We start from the raw sequence: 19,467 nt of genomic DNA, 5'->3' as shown, positions 1-19,467 counted from the left end.
GTACCACCCCACCAAGTACTCGCGCCACTCGTCGGTTCCTTTCGACTGATCGCGATTACCAGCTGCGCAGGTAGATCCGCGTACTTCGTCCCTGAATTGGCGATTCGATCGATCCGAACACCAAGCCGGGGATCGATAAGTCGAGTCTACCGAGTTTGATTAGAGTTGGTGCGGCGATACGCGAAGTCAGGATTAACAACTTTGTTAATTGTTCGATGCCAGTCGAGTGATTTCTGACCGGGCCATTGTAACTGATGATTGCCGGTTGGATTGCTTCGGGCATGTTGGAGTATTTTGTTAGGATTTAATCGGAGGATCTCGTTCGTAATCGTGTAATCATACTATTCGAAGATTGAAATTATTTTGTTAAGCATTCGCCGGGCATTTCGCCGATGGAGAGTGGGACTTTCTGCGATGAGTTTTATCGGACTGACAATGAGTTTTATTCGTGAAGTGATCATCGTTGCTGTGGATATTTATCGGTTTAATGCAAGATTAATTTCAGAAAGCGAAGATTCATTAGTTGGAATATTTTATTATTGCTTTTTATGTTCCATTAGTTGACGCGATGGCTCTCATTAATTTCCTTATTGTCTCGACGTACGTTTCTCGTTATATCGTAGCTTGGTGTTTTGGAAAAGTTACGTAAGTTTTGGTAATTTACCACTGACACGTAGTACATTATGACGTTTTTAAATTTCTTTTCCCTCAGAGATATTTGTTCATTTTTATCACACCGATACGGATATACTAAGTTTCCTTGTAATTTGCATATTTCTTAAAAATAATATTAAAAATAGCTTATTAAAAATATCTTACCTTCAGTTAGTTAACAAAAAAAAAAAAAATACATACTTAAAGATTCTTACTTTAAATACCAAAGTCTATAAAATTGAATCGTCAAATTTCAAAAATATTTATAGTTCATGTACTTCACGCGTACACGCGAGTTTTCGAAGAGATGATCAGAGATCAGAACTAAAGCTGAACGAAATACATAGAACGACAAGGTATCTTAGTACGATCTAATAGCATAATAACGTTTTGAAACTCAAAGGTAGCTGTACCGAGGCGAATTATAACTTGATTTCAAGTTCGAAATCAAGGCGCCATTCAGACAGGAAAATCGAATTAATACTTTCAAAGTCGGCGCTGTTTCGTTGAAACGGATATCTTGTAAAATTGTGTCGCAGCGAGATTTTTAGTTTTCCTCGGTATGCGACAGTTATTCATTCGTGGCAGTTTCAACTTTTACGATACTTGTATCCTACGTGAAGTTATATTTTATATCATCTACTAAAACTGTTCAATTAGATTGCGAAAAACCATGCCTAAAAGCAATTAATTAAAACGACGATTTAATAGATGAATATGTAATATAAAATGTGAAAGTTGCGATATAACGAACACATGATTTGACACTCAAGTAAAAAAAAAAAAAGAAAAAATGATTATCAACGAAAAATCTGCAAATTAATATTTGAACACAGTCGTAATAAATCTAGCAACGGGTAATTATTTAATGTTAAATATATTAATAATTAAAGATATGATTTTTTAAGTGTTATATAGATACAAAAATTTGTTGAATTCTTCCTTCTCTCGTAATGAGATTTAAGCCGGAAAAATTTTTGCGACAAAATCAAATATAAAAATTATTTCAATTTTCCTTTTTTTAATCTAGTCATGATTTTCTTCGCACGTCTCTTTAATATTAATTATGAAATTAAATCAACTCATAACGAATTCACGATCAACCTGAGACAAAATTATTTTAGAGCTACTCTTGACCCAGATTATGTAAGACGTAAAATGTGTCGACGATCAACAAGTTGTTCGAATAGCTGAAAACCTGTAGCTTCAGAGTGTTCATCGGACTGGGTAGCTGCTTGTCAACGAACTGTTTCCCCGAATTGGGATAATTACTAGTATCGTTTATTCGCGTCTTTCGTGAAACCAGGTCGTTAATGAAACAGAGGTAGCTGGTTAATCGTAGAACTACGTCAATGGCATGTACGGAATCGTGTCTCGTTCACTTCCACTTCTACTTCCAGTGCTTTTCCCTTCCACGTATCGCGCAAAAATGTCCCCTGGAATTTCACGCGAAACAGCATTGACTCATTCAGATGGAAACGGAAAGTCCGAGATAAAGCGTGCGCGCGCGCGCCACTCCAAGATCCTGATGCACGTACGTATGCGTTGTGAATTACGTTCTTGACTCGATACTTGGGATATCCCGAAGGTTTCATAATATTTGTGTTTGGATTTGTGTTGAATCGAGGAAAAGACATCCTGTTATCAATCCGTACGTTTTATGGTCCGAAAATTTCATTAAAAATTTTAGATGAATGGAAATCTAGGAAATTTAAATTCTGCTCCAATTTATTGCATAATGGTTTCTAATCGATTACTTTCGTATTATTTTATTGCATTATTATATTTTATATATTGTTTTATTTTAACCATTGCAATTCGTTGCACTTTACGTAATAATTTCGGAGCGCCATTACAAATATCTATTTATTATATACTTGCTCTTTATCGTGGTTTATTATCTTCGTTTATTGTTACTTATTTCAATACGCTGCAGTTTATATAATAATTACCAGGCATACGTGATAGAGTCTGAGTCATCCTACGATAATATCAATAACATTGAGAAATTCTTCGACCGCACAGAAGCATACCTAACTGCTTGGATGGTCATAGCCTATGGTACTGCGTTACAGATCTACTTTCACATGGAGACCTTGTATTAAAACCTACCTAAGTGTATTGCTAATGTCGTTTCATGAAAATAGCAGTTTAACGGTAATAGCTTGTTCGTTGATTAAGACGTCGAGAGGACGAAAATAAGAAATAATTAGCGAATCTGTTATGCTACGCGAGCAGCCTGACAATGTACGTAAGTTTTATTTTACATACGTATTTTGAAAGTATATATTCAAAATTAATTAATTATCAGTTTAGTATCTCTTAATATTACCATTTATAACATTAATATTGATAATTGTATTATTCTGTATGTGTAATTAAATATATATTTGATCAGAAGATTTCATGTCCTTCTTTTTGTTTCGTACTTTTATATATATTTGATATATGACACATATTCTGGTACATAATTAACGAATTTATGTATAATAAATCATATTTCCTCGATTATTTAATATCAACGATTCCAAAAATGGATAGGTCAAAGGGTGAATTTGTTTCTACATCTCAGCAGAAACTCACATTAGACTTATAACATGTAACATGCAACGAAAAAGTTTTATTATATGTCAGTCGCAATCGTTCGATATAACGTAACAGAAATTCACTATAACGATCATATAACTTTGATCATTACCTTGACGACGTATTAATTCCCACGAAGAATAATAGATCACGAGGTTAAATCATGATCTGACGAGTGGTAGAATGATGTATAAATGCGGGAAAGTAATGGCTGGGTGCTTGTTCAAAGGGGTTTCTGGATGGTTGAAAGAGAAAAGAGGGTAAAGTGGCCGAGTTCTCATCGAGGGAGGACAGCAGAGAATTCTTCTTTCTCTTCTTACCAACTTTTACTCGAGCGAGCTTCCTTCTGTGCCTTCAATTTTCCCTGTTCGATTCGCCACTCTTATTCAGTCGTCGAAAAGCCAAGAAACGAATGTACTTTTCCTCGATACACTGTGCCGTCGTCATGGTTACCATCGTCTTGGATAATCTTCTGCCTCTAAGGACATGTTCTCCGTTATATCAGGCCATTTTATTTCTCAGTTCGACAAACCTATTTCCAGCTACCAGTTTAGTTATGCGAAAAGTACGAGCATTGGCGATCGATGGCATCAATTACAAAAATTTGTATCGATTGACAAGATCAAATAAAGGACAGGAAGGTAGCGCAGCAAGGAGGAAAAAAGACCAAAGTGGCAATAGTGTGTAGGCATAAGTGGGAATAGTGTGTAGGCACAAGTCGCATTAGAGTGTAAGCGTTAGTTTAGACTAGAGGTAAGAATAGGCTAAGTGCAATAATGTGTTGTAAAAATCGAAAGTTCGTCCAAAGCCGAGAGGCACGGACTAAAATAAATAAATAAAAAAAAAGATCAAATAAATTTGAGTTTCGTTAAAAATCAAGCGTTTCCATGAAAATGACTCCTTTTTCGTCGCATGAACGACTTAGTGTTTAATTAAAAGAACAGAAAGTTACGATTATAGATTGTTACGTAATTGGAGCCATTTAGCAGCTTTCGTATTGATTTATAATCTTTTAAATTGTCCTTTATATTGGATTTTACATCGAATTGCTGTCTACATAGCTCTTTTATCGCAGGATCAATTTATCGTTAATGTGACATTGCACATTTTACAAAATGATGGGTGTCCTGTCTTAAGGATATGAAGAAACATGTTTTCAATGTTCTGCCTTAATTCTAGAAATTATGACTCGATTAAAGGCAATTGTCAAATTATTGTTTGCCTTCATCTGAAAGGATTCATTTATTTCAGGATAAAATTATTTCATTTTCCCTTCTAACTGGCCTTTTGGATTCCCTCAGTCAATTCTTATAGCGGAGAAAATGTCATTAACAGAGAGAAGGACTCAAGCCTGGAAAGACAATTTCCTGGTGTCTCATGGTTCACCATTTCCTTTGACTAAAGTTGTTCGTCTATTCTGTACCACAAGAAACCACCGGCTTTCAGTCATCATATTCAGCTCCCTCTTAACAGCTTTGATCACTCTACTGCTATTAATATGTCTCTGTTTGACATTACTAATCGTTACTATATCTCTTTCGTATAATTCGAGAAAATGTATAACATGCTTTTCGTTCAGCGATTATGCTAGAAACCAGATTAAAAAAAGTGTACGTTCGTATGAAATATTTCATACGGTGGTTCTGTTCAATTGAAATTAAAATTAAAGATCGATGGAAGTTAAAACGCAAGTTTCGACATTTTCATTGAACATTGAAATTTACCTGAATTCAGAATGCGAGAAATAAAATATATCAAAGCAGTCGGTCAAATTGTTTTAGAAATAAAGAAGGCTTTGCTTTTCAATTTAACATTAGAATTTTAAAAAATTCGTCTTTATATTAACGTCATCCATTTTATATTTTTACTAAATTTCCATTTGAACGTTTTAAGTTTAAAAAAGTCCTATGTTAATTATGTCTGCCAAGTTTTGTTAAACAATATGTATTTGGCGTTACACTTTCTGTTACTAAAATCATGTTAACATGATTAACGATTATACTTAGGGGAGGCATGACGCGGAAGAAATAGTGTATTATTCGCAGCCATTCGTTTTCACGCTGGCAAGAGGAAAAGCTATCGGCAAATGTAATGCATTATGTATGAGTGCGTGATATTCAAGTAAAACGGCGCCGATTCAGGAAATGAAGCCTCTTTAAGAATCACCACAGTCAAGAGTAATACCTATGAATGACCTCTTCTTTTCTGCACTTATTTTGGTAAAAAGAATGTTTGGATATTTCTGTTCTCGAAATGTATTATTTCTCTGTTTCGTTATTAATTCTACAACAACGATATGTTCTTTCAATTCTAATTAAAATTCGAAATAAAATTAAAATCCCATTCTACAAGTACCATTATGGTGCTTCTGATTAATTACGAACAGTATAAAAATAAAAAGGAAGAAACAAGAAAAATGTTATGAACTGACAGTGGATATAGGAAAATTTCTGACACAAGGAAATCGCATTAACCTGAAACGTAGACTTTGCTCTGAAGCACATCTCTAAATCCGTACTTATGTACCTACATATTTACATTAAAAAATCGCATAAATTTATAGAATTGCAAGATACGGAAATCTTGGAAATTCGAAATAAAATTAAAATTCCATTCTACAAGTACCATTATGGTGCTTCTGATTAATTACGTACAGTATAAAAATAAAAGGAAAGAAACAAGAAAAATGTTATGATGTAGAACTGACAGTGGATATAGGAAAATTTCTGACACAAGGAAATCGCATTAACCTGAAACGTAGACTTTGCTCTGAAGCACATCTCTAAATCCGTACTTATGTACCTACATATATACATTAAAAATTCTCATAAATTTATAGAATTGCACTATACGGAAGACTTGGGAATTGTCTGATTGATAAGTTTCTAATGATAACGTACGCGAACCTTCCGTTCCAAGTTAGTATACTTTTAAACTGAAAGTTCGTAATTTTCTTGTAGCAAAGTATCGGCGTGAAATTGTCATCGCTCGGTTTCTGCCACGTCAACAAATTCGAGAAGGCGTTGAGTTTTATTGTCTCCTTAGAATAAATGTCATAACCTACCTCGTTGATGAGAGAAGAAATGTACAAGAATGTTAAATTGACGGTGTAGAAAATTAATTTACGAACAATTACAGTCGCTGTCTCTTCACGGTTCAAGGAGAGTTGTTTGTTTAATGTAACAGGTCGTTCGCATATATGTAGCTCTCCCAAACAGATACTGCGTCAAGAAGAAAAACAATACGGAGAAAATTATATTCCGCGCGTTATTTCCTCGTCACAGATGCATTCTTCGATTTTACAGACTAATATTTAACGGTACGTCGTCCTTTGCTCCCTGTCCTTTCTTCCTTCAATTGCCTTACTTTTTGTCTTTGTCCAACAACCGCTCAATGGTTTTCTTTTTATATTTCTTGAGACTTCCTTTCGCGTTTGATCGAAAAGGACGTCATTCTAGATTCTTACAAGGAAAAAGTTTCAACATAAGTCGAACATATTTGGAGAACTTCGCTTTGAATAAAGATTTTTCTGCTTTTCGATAAATTTTCTTTACATTTCAGCTTTGCTTTTCAAACGACGAGACATCCTGAAAGATTATGGGAAATTAATACGATTTACGGTAACAACGCTATAAAGTTTAATATCAGGACATGGATACGGTGAAGGAATACCTAGGGTACATCAATCCTCATTGGGTAGCGGTGGTAGTAACAGGAATGTACACTCATCTTCGACAAATTTGCATAATTGGCTTATGTTTCGACGAAGAGAGTACTCCGTTCGATCCGTCTTACGCGTCGGTGCTTTTCATATTTTCCGTATTGTGCCTCTTAGCGGAATATAGACTTTGGCCTAGAACGCTTAAAGAACCACCTATTCAACTTCTTTACATTTACGAAGTAAGTATCGGTATTTGATGTTTTAACAAATCTAACGACGTTTTAATTACAATTTTGTACACACGTTGAACGTCTGTTTCGCATACGAGGAGCTCGGTGGAAAAGTAGCGTAAATTTATTGTCCTTCAAAAGCAACTCCCTACGCGTTGCATTATAATTGTTTTAATGTTTAGAAGAATTTACATTAGAGTTTAACTTTATGCATGATTTTGTCAAACTAAAGATTTCGTTCGTTTGTACTTATCATTTTCCTGCTCAACTTCTTATCTATAAATAGCGATGAAACAACATATCCGATCGTAAGATCTGTCACATTATTTTATAATTTAGATTATAATGGAAATAATAATAATAATAACATAAAAAAGATAGTAAACGATATAAAAATATTTTATACAAACTTCATGAAACATTTATTTTTGTCTAGATGTTGGTTGCAGCATTGACTACAAACTTAACCACACGCGCTATCTGGGTTCCACTCATGCACGTCATCTATTGTTTGACCCAAGAATCCAGTAAATGTGTGAGTTTGTTAACAGAAAAGTTATTTGTTATTAAAATTCTATGGAGCTAGGCAACTAGGAACTGGGCAAAATGTTTGCCGTATCTCTGGAAAAAAATAAACTGTATTTTCCAGTTGCTATGGTTGAACACAGTGTTGGGATTAAGTCGCTACTCGTTTTTAACTGAATTTGCATATTATATGGCGAAAGATTGTGCTGCAACGCATATGGCTTTCTGCATGTCCGTATTGTCGTTCGTTTGGATGCTGGATGCCACCGAATCCTTGGACGCGATTTTGGACACTTGGGCCAAGTAGTGAACCAGTAATGTTTAGTTTTATAAGACACTTATGTCGTAGAACGATTTAAACATAACATTTCACAGTTAAATGACGAGATAATTATTTAGTATAGGTATTTAACTTGAGTACAATTTCAAGAATTTAAGTAATTAAAATTATCGTGTACCGTACACGGTCCAGTAACTTTGTTCTTTTTCCTTTTTTTCTACGATTCTTCCCTTCATTTTTCAAATTGAAACTTTACGCATTAAATTTGCAGGAAAAGAAGTTTCGACAGTGTACCGTATTAGCCTAATCTTTATCATTTTATTAGGGATATTATTTGTCATTGTACGATAGTTATTCTGGCTTACTAGGAGGAACGATTAGTATACGTTGACACAATTCTACAAGTTTCTTCGAATCATTCAGAAACCCCTTGGTTTACGAAATTAAAAATTTTATTTAAATCTGCAAATATAAATGTAACACGATGTATTTCGAATACAAAGGGGAGAATTTAAAACGTGCCAGTTTAAAGTTGTCAACAATTTTTCCGATAGGAATAATTTAATCGTAATGATCGTGCATCGTTTGTACTTAGGGAAAGAACTAATGGACTATTGGCTCTCTGTAAATGTAAAAGGAAAAGGATTAGTTTTGCAAATCCAGAAGTGACCGATTGGTTTGTATATAAATTTATGTGCAGCACAGATTCCTTAAGTAAATACAAGCAACCAGAGATGTAACTTATCGAATTTCGTTGATTTGTATTTGTCTATTCTATAACTTTGTATTTGTATATTTGTAATAAAGTCTATTTTTCCATACTGCAATTTTAATAATTCCTCATGAATCGTACACATGTATTATTATTATTATTTATTTATTTATTTTAGTCCGTGCCTTTTGGCTTTGGACGAACATTCGAATTATATTTCTTACATTTATTGTATCGCACTCCTCGGCATATTCTTATCTCTAGCCGCTAAAACTAACGACTACAAACTATTGCAACTTATGACTACACATTATTGTCCTTTGGTCTTTTGCCTCCTTGCTGTGCTACCTTCTTGTCCTTCCTCCCCGTCTTGTATTGCCCTTGCCCTTCTCTTCTCTGTTATTGCTTTTAATTCTGTTAGTCTTTCTGCATTCTCATTCAGTGTTTTCTTCCATGTCTTTTGGTCCTCCCATTATTTCACATTCTTCTATTACACGTCTCAGGTCCTCTTCTTCCCTTCCACATAATCCGCACCTTTTTTCTCCCTCCTCTTTCCAGTGTTCCTTCGCTTTGGTCTCGTTTCCACGCCTGAATCCGGCTATAATTTTCCTGTCCTTCCACTTCATCCTCCCTTCCAGGTACTTTGGCATCTCATCTTTCGTTATGTTTCCGTAGTATCTGTTATATTTGCAATCGTACACATATAATGGTTCTGTATTTAAAGTATTCCTGATAAATTTATATCGCCATATTAAACGTTACAAATTTTTGCAACTATTACATTTCCAGTATTACATTTAAGTGGAACAAATATTTAAAGATCAAAGCTGCCATCTGTTTTTTCGATTATCGAACACCAATAATCGAAAGGTAATTCGTACAATACGTCTTGTAGATTAATTTGTGAAACACGTTTTAACGAGTCCTTTTTAATAATCTGTTTGAAATATTTATTTTGAGAAAGACAGCTAGAAACGAAGAATGGCAAAGTTGCTTCATACTATTTGGGCGCTCTTGCTAAATATTTTCGGACTTCAGATTTTCCGAACATGTTTCGCCAATGCTATGGAAGACGAAGATTGCGAATCGCTCCTATCAGGACCACCGTTTAGTTCGGTTTTCTTCAGCATTGGTATATATATTATTATCGTAAATTCTACGCTCTTTCCACGATCTTTTCACGCACCAAAAATGGTTTTTCTGATCCTGTACGAGGTTAGTCGGCGATGACCAATTTTTATCATTCGTTCTCTCGAACAATACCTTTTGTAACGATTTTATTCACCCGCCAAACTTTTGTTTCACTTGCTTATTTCTAGTTTTTAGCCACCGCATTTATCCTGGAATTCGCATTGGCCTGTATTTGGACACCGATAGACGTCCTCTTATCGACAACGTTACCGTCCTGTATCTGTTATGTAATATTTTAATATTTAATATTCCATACGATATTAGAAAAAGAGTAACACCTTAGAAATGTCATAAACATAATGGTTTATTATTATTTTATTTTAGTCCGTGCCTCTCGGCTTTGCACGAACTTTTGATTTTACAAAACATTTCTTTTATTGCACTTAGCATATTCTTACCTGTAATCTAAAACTAATGCCTACAATCTATCGCAAGTTATGCCTACAAACTATTGCAACTTATGACTACACATTGTTGCCACTTTGGTCTTTTTTTTTCCTCCTTGCTGTACTACCTTCCTGTCATTCCACCCCGTCTTGTATTGCCTTTTCCCTTCTTTTCTCTGTTATTGCTCTTAAGTCCATTAGTCCTTCCCCAGTCCCATTCAATATTTTTTCCATGTCCTTTGCTCCTCCTGTTATTTCACATTCTTCTATTAAATGCCTCAGGTCCTCTTCTTCCCTTCCACATAGTCTGCACCTTTTTTCTCCCTCCTCTTTCCAATGTTCCTTCGCTTTGGTCTCGTTTCCACACCTGAATCTGGCTATAATTTTCCTGTCCTTCCACTTCATCCTCCCTTCCAAGTACTTTGGCATCTCATCTCTGGTTATAGCATAATGGTTTAAATAGGTTAAAAATAATTGAAACGAATATACGCTTTGTGAAATTAGATTGATATTTACGAGAATGTATTTGATTTTTAAAAAGTAGACGCTTCGACGGTTTGGACTGGAAGATGCAGCGGTTTCGTTTTTAACGAATAAATCTTGGACCATTGTTCTAACTTACACTGCGTCAACTACGTTTCTTATACTTACGCTTCACGTTGTGGATGCTGTGGATTATAATATCCTTAGGTACCATTTTCGTTTATAATTACGACCAAGTTAAACCGATCGAGTTCATTATATCCAATTGATCGATTTGTTCGATTCATTTGCTTCATTTACTTGGTCTATCTTGACTTTTGAATTCCTCTGATTCTTCAAGTTTCCTTTATTTGATCCGTCTTCTGATTCACGTACATCTTCCCACTATTTTTCTACATTTTCTTATTTCCGTAGTCTTGTTTCTGTCTTGTCTGTGCAATATCCCCGATTTATCCCAGTCTTCACTAATCAGATATATAAACCTTCATAAATATAAAAGCTCTTAAGAAATTTCTTAACGTACAATTTCCTAGCACTCCGTGTGAGACGGAAAATCCGTTGAAGTTAGCATATAAATCTTGTTTTATTCATAGTATTTCTACATATATTTCGTTGTAATTAAATTGGCTTAATATCGAAACGAAAAATTGATTCGACCTCCTGTAGGATCGAATTGCTTTAGAACTATGAGACGATCTTTCGTCTCGTCGCATGAATTATTAATAATAAAAGTAACCCGTACAACGAAATCTTCTGTTCTAATGTATTGTTGAAAAAAGAAAAAGAAAAGAAAGAGAGCCTGTTAAAATACAATGTTGTACGTACGTAACGTCGAGCGCGACGAGGATGAACAAAAATTTGCAAAAAATCGAACAAATATTGCTGGATCAAATATATCACTTGAAAATTGAATCTGTTTTTCTACAGAGATTGTGGAACAATGTGTTTCTTAACTCACGTTCAAGAGAAATTGTGGGCAAGAGCGGAACAAGAATTTCCATTTTTAATCGAAGAAACCAAAGCGTGCCGTTGTAAAGTTCGTAGGAGAAGCAGTAAAAGAAGTAATAGTAAAAGTGGCGTTAATAGCAGTAGATAATTTTAATAATTAATGTTCTGAACGAAGTCACTCTAAGAGAGGAAAAATGTGAGAAATATTTTTAGAATTATAAAACATATTAAACGGTAAATCAATCATTCGAGTATATTACGCTTATTGACGTAATTTCAACCAGTTCTTGACTTTTGACTTCATCCTTTCACTTATCTTCGCGTCATACTTATCTCTCACAGTCGTATCCTCTAAAACTTTCCTCTAAACACGCATTTTCGCTGATAGTAATTTATTTTCACAATTAACAGTTAAATAGCTGTACTGAAACATCGCAACAGTTAAATATCTGTATGATATTAAATGCTTCTACATCGTTAGCTTGTTTTATTTTCATTATTTTTGCACGCTATCGTACGTCTATCCTTAGAAACGACGATTTAAACAATTTTTCGAACTTATGCACAGTATAAGAAAAATATTGTTCGAAATGAAAAACGATGTATTTCAGACGTGGAAAAAAATTAAACGTTTGCGAGTACAAGTATTCTTTATGTCAAATAAATCTGTTCCTTCTTCGTACCTTTTCATACTCCATCACCGCTATTTCCTTGCTATTTATGGAATTTGTCTTCTATGAGGATGATGACAAGGTAACGTTAGTTAGCGATTTCTGCATTCTGACTAGGCAAAAGAAAATATCTTGTCGAAGGACGCGATTTAAAAAAAGAAACTGAAGAAAATTTATCTAGGGATTTATCTAGATTTGTATTATTTAAAATACTACGGTTGGTTTATTTTTATGAAAAAGAAGGCATTTATTTCATTCCAACTGAAATGCAAAGTACAAATGGTATAGATAATATAGTGATAATAATGTAATAATTAATCGTTAATAAATATCAATTCAATTAATAATACGGTGTGTACCAGTATACTGTGGAATACTATATATACGGTAATTGTACTACACGGGATGTGTTCAGTGGCAGCGTTACAATCATTTTGTCACCGAAGTATATATATTACAATGATTTATCCATTATCGCTGACCGACGATAATAAGTCGGCTCCTCGATTGTGCTTTTACATTTTCCTCGATATACTTTCTTTCTTTTTTTTTTTTCTTTTCTGTTTCTTGCGTCGCGCCACACTGATTCTTCGTTTTTATAAATTATCGATTTCTTCGGGAGGAAGGTCGGAGTGGGATGGAGCGGTGACCAAGACAATGCGAAAAAGTACTTGCTTGCTCGATGTCCAGAAATATTTTTGTTGGATGCGATGCGACATTAATTTAATCCTTTGTAATAGGAAATCAGGATAATACAATATTCACGATTATATTAAATATTACAATATCGAAGAAAAATCGTCTTTAAACGAATTATAACATTAAGAGCAAGTTATATAGACAGAAGCATATATCTCGGATCTGAAGGAAATTTTGAAATAAAAATGTAACACATTAATCGAAATATTATTAATCTATCGATAAAAGAAAAACGTTAGGATATATTAATTAAAAATATTCTAATTCTTTGACTAGAATTACTTTCAAAGTTATTGTAAGTAGATACTGTAAAAAAGAGAAGACGGTATCGATATTCAAATTGTTGACTTCATATCGAATAGGAAGGAAAAGATACAACAAGTACGCATATGCAACCGAATATTCCCATTCTCGTGAGCAATGTTTCGTTTTTCGATATACGCAGACGTGTCTCACTCGCTCGCCATCGCAAATACAAACTGCGTTCGTTGAAAAGCGTTCTGACGACGACAAACGAACAAAGACAGCTAGAAAGAATTCCGAACCCGGAAGAAAAAGTTTCTGTCGTCGCTGAGCATTCGATCAAAGCGGACTAGTGCCGTTGTAGATATTATCTTTGCGTCGTTCCGTTTCAATCTCAATTAGTTTGAGATCGAGGCATGAGCTGCTTCGGTTCTTTGTGCACGATTAGGCAGTGCTTGGAAAAAAGTTTTACAGATATGTAACGTGAGTTCGCGTGGCTGCCATTCTTTCACGTTTTCTCTTCTTCTACAGATTATTCGCCTCGATCGGAAAACTCGATACCTACATTCGTCATTTTCCGATCTCAACATTTTGAGATCCTCTCAAACATAAGTACGCTTCGCTCTTTCTTTTTCGATATTTTTCTTTTCATTCTCGTTTATTCTTAAATACATCTCGACGTCTTGTTCACGTGCTAACTCGGTTTCGGTAAAAAAGTTGAGCCGTGTGTGCCTCAAATGGTACCTTAACTTAATATCGTTCGATCGACGCTGACATTTGGGTCGTTCAAGCAATTCGACGGCTGTAAAGTTTATCATTTTCGAAATACATGAAATCCGGTGTATAATACAAACGATATTGCTTGAAAAGTAAATCGATCCTGAGAACGCTGTCGTCTAGTCAGGAGTATCCTTTTTTTTCTCTCTCTCTCTCTCTCTCTTTCTTTCGTATAAAAGATATGCTGATTCGATGAAATTAAATTCGTTTCGTATAATGAATCGTCTTCTATGATCAGTGCATTGTTTAATATATACGTCGTGACGTTAAAAATATAAATGACACAAGTGTTGGTAATTACCGCGTACATAAAGAAACGTTAAATATTCACAATTATTCTACAAAATTTACAGATTTCCTTTTTCTAAACTCACTTACTCGTCACTCGTGACACGCTTCGAACATTTACAATGTATTAAGAAACCCGTTATTGCTATTATTCAAAATTCAGGCTATGTTACTAATCGTCATTTATAAATATAAATAAACGGAAAATACGAAGAGAACGTTTCTAAATATACGTTAGAAACAGAAAGATTTATAAATATTCGCTGGCTACAGAATTTCGTATTAATTACTAAAAACGAAGCTACTTAAGTTTCTATTTCTTAAAAATAGAGATTGTTTTCGACCAACCACGAAAACGATCTTATGGAATGAGGATAAGGAACGTTTTCGTCGCAACGTTCGTTTCTTTCTTCCTTCTTTCTACTCGATCCTTCCTCAAACTCGCGTCAACAGCTTCTTCTCTCTTTTGTACGTTTCGCAACTAAACACGCTCCATCAGTGGCAAATGAAATCGTAACGAATATTTCTTCAACGAATCTGACACGTTTTGCAAATATTATATATTTACGTCAGATGATTAGCGGGCTCTGAACAATATTTCCTTTGCACCTTACGAACTGCTTTCGCTTTAAAGTTATATAAAAATATGTACTAAGGAATATACGGTATCGAGAGTTTCAGTTTAACGAAGATGTTACGATGATAAAACACAGCTTGCTAGCCCGTCGATGTACCATTTGTTTCATTTCGATCGCAAATATGAGATGTTTTCATATTGTCGAAGTGAATGTATGTATTCGGCGTTATTTTACATAGAAATTTTACTTCGCTTCGTAATACGAGCAAGGAGATGAAATTTTTATAAGAACGAAAAAATTGCATAATTTTTCGTTGACTTGCTGTTCGTAAGGTTCTGCGTCCTTTTAGGTATCGCGCAAGTTTTTCGAGGTGCCTAGGTCAAGCGAATGGAGATAGACGCTTCGTATCAAATAGTCGAATGACGCTGAAAACTTGCGCATTGTAAAAGTGAGTCTCGGAAGTTGACTTTACTAACATTTAGATCTTTTTAAAATTATGTTACACCATTACAGTTACATGTAATTACGTAATGAAGAATAATTAATGTCTTCGCTTTAATGAACAACGTTCTTACTATATCCACGTTTCTACTGCCTGATGTTGACAAATGAATGTGCATACACGTTATGTTTTCGACAATATGTTGAAACGAACGTAATATTTCCTATTATTCTTTTAACGTATCTATTATTTAAAAAAATGTCCGATAGTTTGATAATGCTTTGCATCTAATTGGATTTGTTTATCAAATAAAGGGAGATGTCCTAGAGTAATGGTATTATCAGGGGACTTATTAATTCCTTCTTGCAAAGCCAATCTCCAAGAAAATCGAGGATCGTTCTAATCTCGCGAGTTACTCTTTTCAAAAATCACGCGACAACCGTTTTTCTTTTCTTTTCCTTTTCTTCTTCTTTTTTTTTTTTTCTTTTTTGCCACTGTACACACACGTGCGCGCTTGTGCGCGCTATTCAACTCATTATCAGTTACTCAACGATAAACCGTTCGTCCTCCTGTAACGCCAGTCCGTCGAATACTGTCTCTGCTTAGAATCTACTTGGCGGGGTAAAATCGACGATAGGAATGGCCGGAGAAACGAAATGGTGTACTACGAAGGAGGACGGTGAGATAATGAAACAACGATAATTCAATGGTAAAGAACCTATCGACATCGAGAAACGTGAAGTGTAGCGGTCTCGGTATGTCGAGAAGGATAAAATCTGTTTCCGTTGATAAAGAGGCAACGAATTCGAATTAACGATCTTTGACAAACACTCAGCTACATTTTGGACAGTATAGAATGGAAAGTTTAGTCGTTGAAAGAACGATTACGGATAATCGAAGTGATAATAGAAATTCGGATTGTTTGACATTACGAATGTTATCGTTGGAAACAATTTTATAAGAAGATATCTTAACAATATAGAGCATTTGAAAACGATACTTTATCAATATCTAGAATCTTGTTGCAATCTATCGCAATTTAGTTGAGAATCGGCAGAAAGTCTCGTGATACTTGGAAACGAAAAGTACAGGAGAAAAATACGACAAGTACAACTTTGTTGATTTTCTGATCTTGAAGTTCTTTTTAGTGGTTAAAAGGGGGTTAAAAGGAGAAGGTTACAGATATGTGATTAGTTGAGAAGGTACTGGATTTTAAAATTACTCGTATGAGAAACAAATGTGACTTATCATTTTTCTCCTCCGTGATCTTCAAATCAAGTAATTTGAATAATCACAAGAAAAGAGGTTTATAAGTTATCGTATCTACATAAACGAATATCTCGGGCCAACATATAGGGTGGCAACATCCAGAGAAAAATAATGAAAGAAGAGATATGGGGACGAATGTACGTGCAATGTGAACGTAGCTTAAAGTGAGATTTCGATGTGTTTCTCGATGTTCTCAGAGGCTCATGAGGAACAGACGTAAACGGACGTCGAAGACAACGGGCGCGGTAAACGTAATATCACAAATATTGCCGGGAAACGATACGCAAGACGACGAATCTTGGTAGGACAATTATACAGAGATGCTCGGTACCGATCGCGGCACATTACGAGCGGCACCGGCACACCGAAATACACGACGTTACTTACAATATTCGTACAAGTGCTTAAACACTACACGCCCGGATCACTCGATCCGACGGAGCTTCACCTAATCGATAAATTGACTATTAATATTTCCGTAGAGAATTTTACAAATCAGTCGAGACACATGCATGGAGATGCACTAGGTTGACGCTATCCTTATTATCGTCGTAGCATAAACGATTTTTCGCTTACGATCGATCACGGGCATTGATCGAGCAACGAAATCATTTGCGGTATCGAACTCGCCATCAATGCTGCGACGTAGAAGGGACTTTTCGCGTCATTTCCTTTTTCGCACGCTCGCCGATTATTCTCTTCCCTCGTTCCTCCGCTTTTTCTTCTTTCCATTCTTTTTCCTTCTCATTTTTCTCATTTTTCTTCTTTTTTCTTTTTTTTCTGTACTTTTGCATTCCATTGTTTTCTTTCATGTAATCGCAACTTGTTGGCCGGTTCGACCATCGACAGAAAATAAATATTAATCCTACGTCGAGACTTGAATCGTGAGCTTTTCTCGACAACCGGCCCCTCGTATCGTACCATTACGGTTCTTTTCTCTTCCTTTCTCTGTTTTTCTCTTTTTTTTTTTTTGTTAATTTTTGTCTTTTTAATCTTCTTTTCAATGTGTTTTCGTTTGTATGCGATTCTTTCATTTATATATAATATATATATATGTATATATATTTATATTCATATTTATATTTATACCGCTATATAATATTATAATTATAATTACATACGCGCGCGGTAATTCTCAATTTGTTTATGCGGACTTTCATTCGCCGCACACGTTGCAGTACCCTTTGTCTTCCGCCGTGCGCTTCTCTCTTCTTTAACTCTCTTTCTATATATATATATATATATTTATTTATTTATATTTATTCATTTATTTATTTATATAAATCCATATTTATAATATATATATTTATCGTAATGTCAATAATAATACTATCAATAACTAATGCGGGTGACAGTGACGGCGAAAATGACAACGATGAGGATGGTTCACGACTCGCGAACAACAACTAAACGTGTCTCTCTCTTTCTCTCTCTCTCTCTCTCGCGCGCGCTCTCTCTCTCTCGCTCTCTCTCTCTCCCTCTCTCTCGTTCTCTCGTTCTCTCTTAAATAATCCCTATTTTTAATACGATAGACCACATTAGGATCGTTCGCATCGCGCGAACCAGGAAGGCGTCGCGAATGAACCATTTTACTCAAGATCTCTCTTCCCTTATACTCAACAACGTCAATATACGAATTCATGGTACGTTACACGGGGAGTTCCTATTAGCCGGTGCGCGTTCGCGGAAGAAACGAAAAAATTCCCGCCAGCTAACATCTGAATACGATGAATAAGTTCAGTGGGATTTAGAAGACGGATAAATGAGAAATGCCCTTGAAAGTATCATATACGGCCACTTGATGACCCAATCTAGATGAGGTAAAACAGAAACGACCTATCACGCGCACGGCTGGCAGTAGTAACGTGTTCACGAATATAATTCCAGTAGAACCGATGCTGTCGCGCCGATGATAATTTTAACCGATCGAATACCGAGACATCGAGAACGGTTGTACCGAGAAATAGTAACTATGACTGTGACTAAAAATAATGAATCGTACATATATAATATATATATAGATTTATTTTATTATAATAGAAAAGTCTCGCGTGCAGGCTGACACGCGCGAATTCACTACGTATACGCGTAACGTGCTATACAGATAGGTATTACACCCTTCGAGAGTTATGCGCCACCTACGGTGTGTCGTGACGATTGACCATGATTCGACAGAGATTCTTATTGCGATAACGTTCGTTTATTTTTTCTTTTTTTACGGCTGAGGGAAGTGGATAGAAAGCTCTTTTCGTGAAATCGACATCAACATCGACGAGTAGCTTCATTTTTATAAAATTTCGATCGGAGGATGTTAATTATTCTCTCTCTCTCTCTCTCTTTCATTTTCTCGTAATCGCGCACACCGTGTGGCCGCCTCGTTCTTGTTCGCGTGTGCACATCGCAAAAAATATGCGCCTGGAAACGTGCACTTGTTTCATCAACAAAACGGAACGTCTTTGTTGCTCGAATAACGCAAAAAACACTGGTTTTTACGGTTTCTTTCATTCTGTCGTACGTCTCCTTTTCTCTCGTCTTCGTAATAGAAAGTTCGTTCGAGCACACACGTTTTTTTTTTAGGAGATAGTCTCTTTCTTCATTTTTCTTCTTTTCTTTTCTTCCTTCTTCTCTTTTAAGCTCACGCAAACACTGTTTCTCCGAGGGTGTACAAATCGTGCGAGCTTACAGATTGTAGAGATCCTTTATGATATTCTTAGTCTTCTTCTTCGCTTTCTTCCGCCGGTCCGTACATGTCGGCTAGCTTGTCGAATCTCGGTCCCCAAGCACCTAAGTACTCGTACTCGTGCTGCTCGTCGTCTGTTCCTGTTGATTTTAAAATAATTATTC

General features: G+C 35.4%; 3 protein-coding genes across 11 annotated transcripts in view; 2 read left to right on the top strand and 1 right to left on the bottom strand.

Moving 5' to 3' along the window:
* The first annotated feature begins 98 nt into the window (after nucleotides 1-98).
* Nucleotides 99-8,747, top strand: LOC122573607. 8 transcript variants are annotated; one of them, XM_043740227.1, is made up of 4 exons: nucleotides 99-7,140; nucleotides 7,568-7,666; nucleotides 7,781-7,970; nucleotides 8,532-8,747. In XM_043740227.1, the coding sequence occupies exons 1-3, from the start codon at nucleotides 6,892-6,894 to the stop codon at nucleotides 7,961-7,963; spliced, it is 531 nt and encodes a 176-aa protein (XP_043596162.1). In that variant the 5' UTR covers nucleotides 99-6,891; the 3' UTR covers nucleotides 7,964-7,970; nucleotides 8,532-8,747. The 8 variants fall into 8 exon arrangements, with proteins under 8 accessions (XP_043596162.1, XP_043596159.1, XP_043596157.1 ...); XM_043740224.1 differs by having other exon boundaries at nucleotides 110-5,459; nucleotides 6,802-7,140; nucleotides 7,781-8,747; XM_043740222.1 differs by having other exon boundaries at nucleotides 111-1,978; nucleotides 2,055-7,140; nucleotides 7,781-8,747.
* An 882-nt stretch (nucleotides 8,748-9,629) lies between these two features.
* Nucleotides 9,630-11,970, top strand: LOC122573331. The gene is made up of 4 exons (XM_043739521.1): nucleotides 9,630-9,863; nucleotides 9,968-10,066; nucleotides 10,770-10,915; nucleotides 11,636-11,970. Exons 1-4 carry the CDS (start codon nucleotides 9,630-9,632, stop codon nucleotides 11,802-11,804), a joined length of 648 nt encoding a protein of 215 aa, XP_043595456.1. The 3' UTR covers nucleotides 11,805-11,970.
* Nucleotides 11,971-13,033: 1,063 nt separating this feature from the next.
* LOC122573288 (neural-cadherin) overlaps nucleotides 13,034-19,467 on the bottom strand; it is a 239,176-nt gene continuing 232,742 nt past the window's right edge. For both annotated transcript variants that reach the window (XM_043739405.1, XM_043739406.1), the window contains one exon: nucleotides 13,034-19,443. In XM_043739405.1, coding sequence (XP_043595340.1) covers nucleotides 19,334-19,443 — 110 coding nt within the window. In that variant the 3' untranslated portion in view covers nucleotides 13,034-19,333. The remainder of the gene's footprint in view (nucleotides 19,444-19,467) is intronic.

Source organism: Bombus pyrosoma, linkage group LG12 (assembly GCF_014825855.1).
Source record: "Bombus pyrosoma isolate SC7728 linkage group LG12, ASM1482585v1, whole genome shotgun sequence".
Classification (NCBI taxonomy): domain Eukaryota; kingdom Metazoa; phylum Arthropoda; class Insecta; order Hymenoptera; family Apidae; genus Bombus; species Bombus pyrosoma.
The sequence above is the reverse complement of the archived record's forward strand: the minus strand, read 5'-3'. Positions and strand labels throughout refer to the sequence as shown.